This window comes from Marmota monax, unplaced genomic scaffold, assembly GCF_021218885.2.
Source record: "Marmota monax isolate L192 unplaced genomic scaffold, Marmota_monax_Labrador192_F-V1.1 WCK01_AAM20220418_F8-fsc00188, whole genome shotgun sequence".
Taxonomy (NCBI): Eukaryota; Metazoa; Chordata; class Mammalia; order Rodentia; family Sciuridae; genus Marmota; species Marmota monax.
Window position 1 is genome coordinate 430,091 of NW_026692655.1, and position 14,480 is coordinate 444,570.

A 14,480-nucleotide genomic window follows, 5' to 3' on the forward strand; every position below is an offset into this window, starting at 1 on the left:
CACCCCTGATGTGGCCTGACTTAGGGGAATCTCATCCCTGAGCTTGCAAATGGCTCAAACCACGCGTCGGAATGTATGCGAGGAGGGTGGGTGAGGAGGGCTGAGAAACCAAACGTTTTCCTTCTTAGTTGCTTAACTTCCTGACTTTTTTCCTGATCATGGAAGTGATACATATTTATTATGAACACACGCAGTGTTACAGAAGCACATCGTCAGGTGGACAGGGACAGCTGTTCTCTGCAGCCCTCTTACCCCTGATGGTCACTAGGGACAAGACCTTTTTGGAAGTGATTTCACCCAAGTCTCAGTTTGCTCACCTATAAAGTAGAGAGGATAGAGAATTAAAGTATTGCCAGGGGAGCTTCTGAGGATGGGGGTCATGCCAGTGGGAAGGGGAGGGGGAGCGAAGAGTCTAGCAGGAAGGAGAGGAAGGTCTTGGGGTTGGGTAAAAACAGGGTATTCTGAGCCATGCTGGGTGCATGCAGATGTGGGAACCAATATCGGCATGGTCCCTAAGGGGATGTGGGAGGCTACCGAGGCTGATGTTCTATTCCTTTCATTTTTAAAAATTTGTTCAACATGACAGTAGAGGGTGTATTTTGACATACATACACAGAATAAATATAACTTGTTCCAATTAGGATCCTCTTATCGTGGTTGTATATGATGTAGAGTTACATTGATTGTGTATTCGTATAGAAGAAAAGATGTCCGATTCATTCTACTGTCTTTCCTATTCCCATCCCTCCTCCCTTCCCTTCATTCCCCTTTGTCTAGTCCAGTAAACTTCTAATCTTCCCCTCCCTTGCTGTGAGTTAGCATCAGCATACCGCAGTGACACAGCCTCTTCAATGTTTACAGCAGCTCAATTCACAATAACTACACTATGGAACCAACCTAGGTGCCCTACAAGAAATGAATGGATTAAAAAAGATGTGATATATATACACACACACACAATGGAGTATTACTCAGCCATAAAGAAGAATGAAATTATGGCATTTGCTGGTCAATGGAGGGAACTGAAGACTATCATGCTAAGTGAAATAAGCCAGTCCCCCCAAAAATCAAAGGACAAATATTCTCTCTGATGTTCTATTTCTTGATCTGAGTACTGGTTGTGTGGATATATTCATTTAAAAAATTAATGGACTGTACACTTGATATTTTGAGCAATTTTCTGTATATATACCATGCTTCAGTAAAATTTTACATACACACACAAAAATGGCGCAGTGCTAGGCAAAGGTCCCCACACATTACTGAGGGTAAGTGTTAAAAAAATATTAGCTGTCTGAAGAAATTCTAAGGATTTCCTTTGCATTTGTCATATGGCTAAAACCAGCTATTTGACAAATTATTTATATTTGAAAAATGGGGATCAAACCCAGGCCCCTGGTGCATACTGGGCAAGTGCCCTATCACTGAACTACCCTCCCAGATCTTTGCCATGAATTCAAAGATGAGCATGAGATCATATTATCTGTGTGTGTGTGTGTGTGCGCGCGCGCGCATATATGCACACACTATTTTTCAGTCATCTTTTAAAACTTAATTTTGGAGGCATCTAACTTCTTTTATGTAATAGTCCATTGTTTATATGTGCCCTAACATATTTATCTGCTAAGGAAGTGTACATACATTTTTTAAGGATTATTTTAATTTGATATATGCAAGAGGTCTTTTTCGATCTAACCAGGTTGTAAGTAACATTCCAGCGAATAGCTCCTACCTAGTTCTTTGCTCACCTATGCGTTGTCTTTCTTGGAATTTCTGGGCATGGAATTTTAGGTCAAAGAATGTGCTTATTCGGAAATGCAATGGATTTTCCAAAATGTAACAAATTTTGCTACTCGCAAAAGATGCAATGTCAATGTGCACTGCCCCAAGGCACACATTTTTCTTAGTCTAGTTAGGTGCTGTGGCTCTGCTTGGATTCTTTCTCCTGAGTCTTGGGTGAAGACATTCTAGTCCTGGCCTCCTGGGGACAAGGTGCAATCAGTCCCCTTTCTGCTCATCTTGCCACTGCCCTCTCAAACCCAAACTATCCTTGTACCTGTGTAAGCCAAAGGGTTTTCCCCACAGCAGCCTACTCTACCCTGTCTCCTGGGGGAGGAAGGACCCTCTCAGGATGTGAGGGCCAGGGAGGTGGAGTGATTGGCTGGGGCTCTCCAGGTGGATGGAGAAGTGTCGAGCAGCCAGGGCCCTGTCTTCCTGCTGAACACCCTGCCCACAACACGGCATAACCCAAGATGGTGCCCTATATCTGGGGAGCACAGTGATGTCACTAACAGTCATAGACAGTACTCCACTCCGATGGCTTGTTTTATGATTTTTCCACCTTATAATATGCAAAAGTGAGAGGCGCTCAGTGGCAAGCGCTCTTTGAATTTGGATTTTTTTCTCAGTATAGCGGTATGTGCTAGGATCCTCTCCCATGGGGCTGGACAGAAGCTGGGAACCGCAGCTCCCACATAGCCACGTGATCACTGGGGAAGCAGTCCAGTGTGTTGTGTTGCTCAGCTAGGGTATTAGGTAGATTAGGTGTATTAAATGTATTTCTAAATTACATTTTCAATTTACAATGTTTTTTTTTTTTCAGGATAAAACCCCACTTTAAGTCGGGGAGCATCTGTATTTAAAACAACTACTTGAGCCAGATTGTGGATATAGAAGTGGATGCCACCCACCTCCTGCCTCCAGGTAGCCCAGAGTCCAGCAGGGAAGAGAGGGAGATCTTGAGGTTGGGTACACACAGGGCATTCTGAGCCATGATGCGTGTGTGCAGACGTGAGGACCAACGTTGGGACGGTCCCTAGGCAGCAAGGAGGCTCCTCATAGGAGCTGAAACTAAGGAAAGGTGCTTCAGGAAGAGTGAACAGTGGGGGACAGTCCTGTGTGAGGTGGACATCTGGGCATAGCACCTGGGCTTTCCACTAGTGGGAGGCCAGGCTACAGAGTGCCAGATTCACCCAACCATTAAAACTGGGAAGAGTCTAACCTCTAACCTCCAAGTGGGGGAACTCAAACAGTGTGACCCCCCTTTAGGAAACCAAAGCTCAGCTGGGTTGGAGGTGGAGGGAGAAGGAAAGAGAAAGAGCCAGTGGCTCTTCCAGAAACTTCAGAACCTTTGGGATGTATTTTCTAGAGTTTTCCCATCAGGAGAGACAGGTGGGTGTGGAATCAGAGCCAAAATACTAAATCTATCTGCCCTGATGACAAATATTGATTTATCTTAATTTCTGGAAATACACTCTTGTCTTTCAGCCCAGGCTCTTTACTCTGTCACCAAGAACAGGGAGCTTAGCAGAGATTAATCAGAGGGAATTTGGCCCTTGGTAGGTGCCTGGCTCTGGCTGAAGACTGTGTTTCAGCGAGGAGCTGCCACAGATGGATGGGCTCTCCTGCTCGCCTGGCCTCGGGTGGCCTTTACAGGGGCTGAGACATGACACACTGGCAGATGCAGTGTTCTCAGAGCCAGGAAAGTCAGAGCCAAGGGAGAACAGTCCCTTCCAGACCGCAGGAGCCTCCTCATTACAACGTCTCCCCCCCCCCCCCCCCCCCCGAGAGTGCCTGACATAATTGGATCAAATGGGAACACGAGCCAGTCTCCATCTCGCTCCTGGACCAGAGATTTCCAATATGGCTTTATCACCAAGCCTTTTGTAAATAAACTGTGTGAAGAAAAATGCCATTTGTTCTACCATGATTGCCTGATGAGTAACATTAGATGGCTCTTTGAAATACACAGAATGAAAGCTTTTGGGGTTTAGATTCCTCTGTGCACATCTTTCTCTTGTGACTCTTCTCCATAGAGGAAGTTTCTGAAAGGGGGACTTCTACCACAGAGCTTGGAGCTGGTTCTGGCCAGTGGCCCAAATGCTCTGAGTATTCAACTAACAAGTATTTATTAAGCACCTTTTCCACATCAGGCGATCCTTTAAATACTTGGAATACAGCGCAAATAAAACACAAGCTGATCCCACCCTACTGCAGTTTAATCCTGAGAAGAACTCACAATTCGGATGTGCCCATTTCTGGGTACTGACACAGAAGAATGCTTGATGAATCAGCATTTAATGGACAACTGGGTAACTGTGCAGTTCAAACTATTTTGGGTATGTCTTCACTGTACCTGTGGAATGGGATCCTTTTTTTTGGCGGGGGCGGGTCCTGGGGATTGAACCCAGGGGCACTTTGCCACTGAACAACATCCCCAGCCTTTTTTGCATTTTGAGACAGTGTCTTGCTAAGTTGTTTACAGCCTCACTAAATTACTGAGGTTGGACTTGAACTCGTGATCCTTCTGGCTCAGCCTCTTGAGACACTGTAATTACAGGCATGGGCCACCATGCCCGGCAGAATGTGATATTTGGAAAGTTAGATTTCATGGGTCAGGAATATTAAATCAATGACCTATATGCCATCACTCACCGAACCTACACCAAAGCAGACATCACTAATCAATCCATACTCTTTCTGATAAGCCTGGATGCAGCCTCAGAATACATATTAACGTACAAGTGCAGCAAACCCTACCGATGCTCCAGTTGGCTGGTCTGAGACAAAACCTGTTTGCTATTTCTGACTTATATTGTTACTAATTCAGTTCACTAAGAGACGGCAGAACATTCAAGCAAATTAGGAATAATCCTAAGAAGAAGAAAAAACTGAGAAGAAAGGGCAAGCAGCCATTTTCTTAGGCTCCTTTCTCTCTCAATTGCTTTCCTCTGATGTTTTGACAAACACAGCAGGTTAGGACTTTGGAGTCAGGCAGGCTTGGGTTCAGGCCCCAGTTGAGGTACTTCTGACCGTGTGGTCTCAGCCCCGCATGTCTCCCTGTGAAGTGGGTGCAATACGGATCCCACCTTCTAGGCTGTTGGGAGGATGAAATGGGCCAGGATGTGGAAAGGGCCTGTCCTATCAGCTCTGCTCAGGGGGACACTCTGCTGTCACGCACCACAGCAGATGCACATTGCTTGTGGCTGGCACCTTTCTGACTGGTTGGTGCTTATGTCATCAGGGTTCTTAAATAACATATGTTGACTGTTACCCTGAGATATTAACATTTGTTTTATTTCTTTTGGAGGAGGCTGCTGTCCTCAAGAGGGACAGCTTCAGAGCTCTGGAGGTTAAAACAGACAATACTACCTTTCAAACCCAAATAATGTTTCAGCAGCACTCTAGGTGGCTGTTTTTCTGCTGATCAAGGAGGATTGCAAGTTCAAGGCCAGTCTTGGCAATTAAGCAACTTAGTGAGACCCTGTCTCAAAATAAAAAATAAAAAGGGCAGGGGATGTGGCTCAGTGGTAAAGTACCCCTGGGGTCAATCCTATGTACAAAAATAAATTATGTTCCCCAGTTCTGACCTGCTTAACCAGTGTTGTATAAGTCATCTTATATTGTAGGTTGATAATGATAGTAACCTTTAGGGTATTTATTAAAAGCACCTAATTAGCATGGTCTAAATTAATCCTCTCAACAACCCATGAGGCTTAAAGCATCACTAAACCCATTTTATGGAAACAGAAACTGAGGCCCATTGAGGCGATTTCCTTGTGCAGGATCACACAGCTGATAGGAAGTGGCAGAGCGAGGATCTGATCTTGGCCACCCAGCTCAGGGGGCATCAGGGTTGTGAGTTCACGGGTGTCAGCTAGTGATGGCAGCAATGGCCATCCTTGTAGGCTGGGGATCTGCCTTAGCCAGGTTCTGAACATGCTGGAGGCTGGTGGACCACAAGGGCACAGGACAAGCTGACCCATCTCACATGGCTTGGCCTTCTTCACCTGATGATGCAAAGGAATCCCACAAATAAAGAGGAGAATGTGCACTCACGTTTGAGTAGTTAACTAGTGACTCCTTTACCTCCATTGTCAAGAGTTTCTACAGCCCACGGGCTGATCGAAGAGGTAAATGTTCATTCATGGCACCTTTGACAGTGTGTGTCTACAATCATCAATCACTGGCCACGTTCCCATGTTATATGCTGAGCACTCTCCAGACATTCTCTCAGTTCATCTCCACTGTACCTCTGTGAGGTAGCTCTTATTATTGTTCCTCTACATCAGATGAGGAAAGCTTGAAGTCAGGAAGCTACTGAGTGTTGGAATGGGGATTTGAACTCAGGTCTTTCTGAGCCCTCAACTGGAGCTTTTACCCTCTGGCCTCTATGTCAAACTCCTACAGTGACGGGTACAAAAGGAGAACTGAGAGGGGTGACCCAGAGGCCAACTTGGTACCTGTGAGGCTACCTAGCTACTCTCAGCACAGTGTTCCTCTAGGCCTGTGCATCCTGAGGCCTTCCTGGCTCCTCCCTCACCATGGGCTGCCGGCATCTCAATTCCAGACGTGCCATCTTGACTGGAAGGGGGCTTGTCTTATTTCAGAATCTTAAGAAGAGATGGAAGGCAAATGCCAGCAAGACCAGCCTTTGGCAGCCTGAGGATGCACCCACGGCCCCCCGCCCTGTCCCCCACATGCCCACAAGGAGTGGCCCGCTGGCCCCTGGCTTCTTCGCCTGAGGAGCAAAGGGGCCACAGAACCCTGAGAGCCCTGAGTCCGAGACGCCAGGAGGCAGCCTGCCAGGCCCAGGGCCAAGGAGCAGAGTCAAGGGGAAGGGGCTTCTGAGCACTGGCTCACCTTGAAGGAGATCTCATACTGCTCCCCTCCCCAGATCTCCAAGCCGGGGTCGTACCCGCCCAGCTCCCAGAACCACTTCCGATCCACGGCAAACAGGCCACCAGCCATCACGGGAGACCTGTCAAAGAAAAAGAACGAGGCATAAGGATGCAGATGTCCTGGCCTCTCCCCGAGGGATGGTGTTCTGGGTCACTCCTGGGACACGGCTGCGTCGACCTGGGGCTTCAAGGCCCTTTGGGGTGGGGCGCCAGGCTTTCCTCCTTCTTGCCTACCATGTCCCTTCATAAATGCTGCATTTTAACCAAGTAGATCAAAAGTCCCCTACACAATGAACACCTGAGAACACCTGTGAAGTGAAATCACAGTAGTACTTCTTTCCCATGGGCCCCGAGCTGCGTGATATGTACGAATATCAGGTTTCTCTACACATCTAGTCTCCCCCTAGTTACACAGTCTGCATCTCTGAGCTTGTCTGTGCTGAGACTCTCTTAGAGGGATGAGAAGCATGCAGCTGGAGGGCTCTCGCCAGGCCTTCTGGAACCATTCTGGGGTGGCGCCTAAGGCCCTGCGTCTTCATGGCTGCTGTTCAGCAAGCCCTGCACAGACACTGGTGGTGGGTGCGGAAGTCACGGTCTCTGTCCTTTCAGTTAAACCGGAGGCAAGATAACCTCCATCCTTTTGATCCCTCATTGGTTTACTTGCTGGTCCTGGAGGGGTACAGAGGGAAGTCACTGTCCTCCGGGGGAAGCCAATGCATGGGGCAGCCACCTCAGGACAGATGGATCCAGAACATGGTTGTGACAAGGGTCCCTGGGAGGGGCAGGCCAGAGCACCACAGGAACATAAAGGCGGGGTTCTGCTTCTCTCCCATTCCTGGGTCTGAGCAGGGTGCAGGGCAGGGCAAGGAAGGGCACTCAGAGGAGGTGGCCTTCAAGTGGTTCTGGACAAGAGACAATGGGCAAAGGGAAGTCACCGAAGAAATGACATCAGCAGGACACAGAAAGGACAAATCAAGGGGCATCCAGGGGAACAGGGAGTAGCCTTCACCATGCTGAGTGCAGAGGACACCATGCTGCTGCCGGCCAGCACCCCCGGCCCCGTCCTCGCTCAGGGCCAGCACCTGGTAGGACCAGTGTTTGCCCTGTGACCATCTATTGGAGTGTGGCTGTGTCTCTGTCTGATTCCACTGAAAAACTCTAGACCTTCAAACCAGAACATTCCGGCAGCAGCCCCCACTGTTTAACGCTAACTCTAGTGCTGCCCAGGTCAGCAGCCACTGGCCGCAGGTGGCTGAGCCTTGGAATGTGGTCTGAATGGAGACGTGCTGTGAGTCGACACACGTGGGATTTCCAAGACAGGTTTGAAGACAGAATTTGTCAGTGATTTTAGCATCACTGCAGGTCAGGATGATATTTTGGATATACTGGTTTAAATTAAATATATTGTTAAAATTAATTTTACTTGTTTTTCTTCTTTCTTTTTGTGGTGTTGGGGATGGACCAGGCTTCTCACATGCCCTTCTCTCTCTCTCTGTTTAATGTGGCTACTAGGAAACGGAAGATTACATACTTGTATGGGAACCTCTTGCAGCCTGATCCCCTCCCTACACCTTGACGAGAGCTTACTTCCTGCCCCACACTGCCAGTACATTGATAAAAGTATCCAATGCTGCACAAATAGAAGGTGTCACTTGTGTCCACTCCCCTCTGTCTTCTGAAGACAGTGGGGTTTTGGGTTGCTTGGCTGGAGAGTAAACACACAGGTTGGATGGGAGAGACTGTTCCTGACTTAGTGCTTCACAGGAAATCAGACCCAAGACTCTGCCCTTGGAAACTGGCCTGGGCTGGAGCCAGGGACACAGGCCAAGGCCGAGTGTAGAAGGAAGGAGATCAGCCTCCAGGCATTTTGGATGCTCAAGGCTTTGCCTCGGGAGGGAAGCTTCTCCTCCAGGCCTGCTCGTTTTCTGCTGTGTTCAGCAGTGATAATAACAACAGCCTGAGTGTCAGCGCTTGGCACTCACTGTACTGCCATCATCTCCAGCTCTCACAAAGGCTGTCCTAGCCTCCTCCTCAGCTGGAGGAATTTGAAATTCAGAAACGCTGTGCGGCCTGCCCAAGGGCATGCAGTTAGTAGGTGGATGGGCTGCCACCAAACCTCACACGGTGACAGCACTGCTGTGCCTGTCCACCGTCCACTCGCTGGCATCACAGGGAGGTGTGTGTGCAGGAGATGACCAGGTTCCTTGAGTGGCCACTCTCTGGGGTTCTGTCCACGTGCAATGCAGAAGAGAGGCTTTGGAGTGAACCCAAGGATATGAAGGATCGAGTCCCTCAGAAAGCATCTGGGCCAGTGGCTCTCTGTCCTGGTCATCTCAGTGACTCCGCAGCTTTAAGAAACAGTGATGCCTGTATCCACCACCAGACTCAGGTGTAACTGGCCTGCGGTGGCCTGAGCATTTCAGTAAGTTCCCTAGGTGATGCCAACATGCAGCCAGGGTTGAGAGGCACTGCTCTAATGTCCAGATGAGGAGACTGAGGCCCTAGAGGACACTGGGTCAGGCCTCTGCTGCTCGCCAGTTGCAAATATGAACTCACGGTAAGGGGGATGAACAGGCCTGTCCGTCTGCTTGGGCCAAAGGCTCCTATAATAATGGGGGTTCTGACTTCCTTTGAGTACCCTGCACATTCCATTTTCAGGGGCTGCTCATTTTGACCTCAGCCTCTGATACTATGTCAACTTGGGCAAGTCTCATTTCCCTCAGAATCACAGGGTCTCAATGGTCAATGGGGATAAGGCTACCTACACCAAGGATGCTATTGTAAGGACCGTGCAGATAATGTTAGCTGGAATTGCTTTGCCACCTCAGGCCAAGTGTTAGTTACTTCTGCTGTTGGTCTCCTTCCCCAGGAGTGCTGGCCAGCTGCGGATTGACTCTGAGGCATGTGCAGGCTGGTACTGACCGCGTGACGCGTCTTGGCTGAATAATCACAGCTCTGGTGAGGGAGGGATCTCTGGTGGTGAGCATGTCTAAGGTGAAGGAGGTCAGACCCACTGAGGAAGCACACGGACTCAGCTCCTGGCTTGTGGAGCTCCATCACCTGGTCACTTATCATTTCCATGAAGAAGCCCAGCTGTCCTGACCTCTGAGCCTTTCCTGGGGCTCATAGACCGAGAGGCTGCCACTAGGAACCCCGACATGCACTGTGCCGGAGAAGATGGCTGAGCCAAGAGCCCCTATTGTCAGATGGGGAGAGCAGGGCAGAGAAGCTGGGGTTCACTAGGGGCCAGAGTGTGGCAAGGCAAGTGTGTTCCTGCCCCACGACAATAATACCTACACCTCGGTGTAGGCAGCCTCATGTCCAGAGCCTGTGCATACGTCACCTTCTGTGGTAAAAGAGACTTTAAAAGATGTGATTCAGGTTAAGGATCTTGAGATGGGAGATGATCCTGGTGGCCCCCTGTAACCACCTGGGATCAATGTCACTCCAGGGGCATATCAAGGGTAGGAGGAGGGTCAGAGTCGGAGAAGGAGACAAGAGGATGAAGCAGGGAGAGAAACAGATGTGAAGACACGATGCTTCTGGCTCTGAGGATGGACGAGGGCCATGAGCCAAGGACTGTGCCCAGCCTCCAGAGGCTGGGAAGGCAGGAAAGTGATTCTCCCAGAGCATCTGGAAGGAACGCGGCCCTGCTGAAACCCTGATTTGGGCCCAGTGAGACTTCTGACCACCAGAACTTCAAGTGCTGTTGCAAGCCCCAAGGTTTGCGGTCATTTTCACAGCAGCAATGGGAAACAGACCCAGCAAGGGAGGCTGGCCTCTGGCTTTGTGTCCAGAGAGCTTCTCTAACCCTCTGGAAGGACAATTAGGGGAGCTGGATGGCAGCAGCAGGAATGGCCCACCTCCTGCTGAAGAGCAGAGCTGGGGCGCCGGGGAGGAGCGAGAGGCTCAGTTCTCACCCGTGTGTGTGCACCCCAGGTGAGCCCTCCCTCTCCTGGGCCTTGGCCCCCTCATCTGCCAGGGGTGGAGCACCTCATCCAAGGTCCCCTCCAGTTTTCACATTCTAGGAGGCCCTGAGTCCAGTCCACACCCCAAACCTCTGGTGGGACAGGCTGCTGTTGCCCTGATGTTTCCAAGGGGGTCTCACAGAAAGAAGGGGAAACTGGCTCCAGAGGCCCAGGGACCCGCACTTTCCCCCAGCTTCTGCCACTTAACAGCTGTGTGACCTGAGCAAGTTATTTAGCCTTGTGGTGTCCCTGTTTGGAAACTGGTTGTAGTTGAAGACAGCTTAGCACTGTGCCTAGCACTGGGGAGGATGATGACGATGATGGCAGCTGGCCACAGGCCTGAGAGGGAGAGAGCATGAGGGACTCCACACATCCCCTGGCAGCCCTGGCAAAGTCCACAGAGGTGGCCAAGGTGGAGGTGACGGCTTGGTAGTCCTGAGCTAGGGCTCTGAGACATGCCAGGAGCGGGAGATACTTCTGCTTAGGATATCTGTCACTTGGCACTGAGTGGGACCAGGAATCTGGGCCCTCTGTGCTGGGCTCTGGGGGAGGTGGCAATCCTGAGCCATGTGTGGGCTGGGAAGCAGTCATGGGGTTGACCAGTAGGATAAACACAGGTCACTCATACTTACTCAAATGGGTCACTGGGGTCAGCTTTCTGCAGTTCTGGAGGGATCGGGATCCGCTTGTAGTACATCTCCCAATCAAAGGCACCCCGCATGGCATCTCCTGCCTGCGTCTCATAACGAAAGTCATCGTGGTCGATCACATCAATCATTGGGCACACGATGGTCTTGCGGTTCCGAGCGATGCGGTCTAAAGCAGCCAAGAGATGCCCATTAGTTGAGGCAGGAGCAAAGTGCCTTTCCTATTCTGCAGCTTACTCTCCTGTTTAACATGTTCTCTGGATGATATCTCTGACCATTTGAGTTTGAGAACCCACAGAGAGGAAGGGAGAGTGTGGGCTTTAATTGAAGCAAGAGGGACTACGGATCTCATTCCAGACTTGCACCCACAATAGTGTCCTGAGATTGAGTCACGAATAACATCTCCAAGGCCCAATGTTCTCTGTGAAGTGGGGTAAGAGGCTCTGCTGCTATGGAAAGAGGCTGATTTCCTTCTGGGAGGACCCCTGTTCTGGCCTTGTCAGGTTCCCATTCTAAGTCCTGATCTTAACTCATGGCCCAAAGCAGCCAAGCCTGGCTTGCCCCTCATGGTAGACTGTCCACCCCTGACAGCTCACGGGTGCTCCTGGCTTCAGTCACCAAGCAAATGGCCCTCCTCAAGTGAGCTCAGCTCAAGTTCTCAAACAGAACTATAGAAGAGTGAATGGACTGTCCTGCAAGTTGTGGTTTCACCAAGGTATGCTATAAGCTAGGTGATTTAAGATTGCAAATGAGGGACTTGACCCAGGTAGCTTTATGGTCCCTTTCGGGCCTGGAAGAATCTGATCCTATTCCATGTCCTCTCTGCCCAACCTAACATCAGAGTTCCAGCTTTGGCTTGCTCTGCCCATCAACACACCTCCTGTCAGACAGCCCTGACTGAAGCCAAGGGGTGTCAGTCAATTGTCAGGGCAGATGATCTGCCAGGAGGGCCAAGTGGGCTGTGCTGGGGCACCTGGGTGCTTTGAGCCGGGAGTCAAATTCAAGACTTGCCATGCAGAGCCCTGCAGGGCCAGAGCAGGCCAACAGCTGCCAGGGCCCACGTTTCACCAAGCTACAGTCCATTTTCCTTCCAGGAGGGAAAGCAGCATGTTTGTCTTTTCCAAAATTGAAGACATAATCAATTCATAGGTGGGGCATGAAATCGATTGTGTGTGTGTGTGTGTGTGTGTGTGTGTTTATAATTAATAGAAATGAAGACTGAATGTCAGACTGCATTCTAGGTGCTAAGGAATACCGTGCTAGATGGAATTATTTCAGGGAAAGTGCTGGGTGCATGCCTGTAATCCCAGCAACTTGGGAGGCTCATGCAGGAAGATCACAAGTTTAAAGCCAGCCTCAGCAACTTAATGAGGCCCTAAGCAATTTAGCAAGACCCTGTCTCAAATAAAAAATAAAAAGGGCTGGGGATGTGGCTCAGTGGTTAAGCACCTCTGGGTTCAATCCCTGGTATTAAAAAAAAAAAAATCAGGAAATGTGTTTCAGCAGTACTGTGTGACCATGTGCAATTCTGTATTGGATTCAGGTGTCAAATGTGCTTCTAACTGTGACACATGGTTATAAAAATGTTTGAGAAATAGTATTTTTGACAACTGTACCTTCAAGGATGGCCTGAGAACCACCAGTGCCAGATGTACCCAGGGTGTGATTTAAAAAGTCCCTATGCCTTCTCGCATCCCACTTAGAATTGGGGGTTGGCTTGGATCTGCTCTCTGGGGATTTTCTCTGTCTCTCTCTTTTTTGTGGTCAGCACTCCACCACTGAGCCACGTCCCCAGGCCTCTCCCTGCTTAAAGATACTTAAAGAACTGCTCCAGGGAAAAATCTAGAGGAGGGCCTCCCTTCTTAATTACTCCTGGACATTCAGGATACTTTGTGTCCAAGGAGGGCTGGGGCAGTGCACACAGCACCCTGCTGGCTGCTGGCTGATGGTGGGAGGCATTAAGCCAAGGCCCTCAGAAGGCCACATCCTGCACATTATGCTCACCTGGAATGGCCAGGTTTAAATCCTGTGTTTTTATCAGCATCCATTCATGTTTAAAACACTAGAAAAACTAGGGACAGAAGGAACATACCTAAACATTGTAAAAGCTGTATATGGCAAACCCAAGGCCAACATCATTCTAAATGGAGAAAGACTGAAAGCATTCCCTCTAAAGACAGCAGCAAGACAGGGATGTCCACTTTCACCACTTCTATTCAACAGTCCTTGAATCCCTAGCCAGAGCAATTAGGCAAGAGAAAGAAATTAAAAGGATACAAATAGGAAAAGAAGAGCTTAAGCTCTCTGTTTGCCGAGGACATGATCTTATATTTAGAAAACAGAAAAATTCCACTAGAAAACTTATAAAACTTATAATATAAATGAATTCAGCAAATTAGCAGGATACAAATTTTAAAACCCAGGAATCAATCATATTCGTATATTCCAATGATGAATCAGCTGAAAGAGAAATTAGGAAAACCATCCCATTCATGATAGTCTCAATACACACACACACACACACACACACACACACACTTGGGAATCAATCTAACAGAAGAGGTGAAGGACCTCTACAATGAAAACTATAGAACACTAAAGAAATAGAGGAAGCCCTTAGAAGATGAAAAGACCTCCCATGCTCTTGGACAGGCAGAATTAATATTGTCAAAATGGCCATGTTACCAAAAACGCTATACAGATTCAATACAATTCCCACCAAAATCCCAATGACATTCTTCATAGAAATAGAAAAAGCAGTCATAAAATTTATCTGGAAAAATAAGAGGCCCGGAATAGCCAAAGCAATCCTTAGTGAGAAAAGTGAAGTAGGAAGCATCACAATTCCAGACCTTAAATTATACCATAGAGCTATAGTAATGTGGCACCAAAATGAACAAGAAAATGAATTGAAGACACATAGAAAACCCCACAAAACACAGTTACCTCATACTTGGTAAAGGTGACAAAAGCAACAACCAGAGAAATAGCCTTTTAAACAAATGGAGCTGGGAAAACCGGAAATCCATATGTAGTTGAATGAAATTTAACCCCTATTTCTCACCCTGCAGAAAACTCAACTCAAAGTGGATCAAAGACCTAGAAATTAGACCAGAAACCCTGAGCCTACTAGAAGAAAATTTAGGCCTGATACTCTAACATATTAGATCAGGAACTGAATTTCT

General features: G+C 48.6%; 1 protein-coding gene and 1 long non-coding RNA gene across 3 annotated transcripts in view; one reads left to right on the forward strand and one right to left on the reverse strand.

Annotated features, from left to right (window-relative positions):
• LOC124093855 (uncharacterized) overlaps positions 1-3,559 on the forward strand; it is a 59,508-nt gene extending 55,949 nt beyond the window's left edge. The window contains exons 4-5 of the long non-coding RNA XR_009226941.1: positions 2,603-2,703; positions 3,268-3,559. This is a non-coding gene — a long non-coding RNA (uncharacterized LOC124093855). The remainder of the gene's footprint in view (positions 1-2,602; positions 2,704-3,267) is intronic.
• The window catches only part of Galnt10 (polypeptide N-acetylgalactosaminyltransferase 10), a 240,579-nt gene that overhangs the window by 32,728 nt on the left and 193,371 nt on the right, over positions 1-14,480 (reverse strand). For both annotated transcript variants that reach the window (XM_046446390.2, XM_046446391.2), the window contains exons 6-7: positions 11,281-11,464; positions 6,643-6,760 (exon numbers count right to left, since the gene is read on the reverse strand). In XM_046446390.2, the coding sequence (XP_046302346.1) occupies positions 6,643-6,760; positions 11,281-11,464 (302 nt within the window). The remainder of the gene's footprint in view (positions 1-6,642; positions 6,761-11,280; positions 11,465-14,480) is intronic.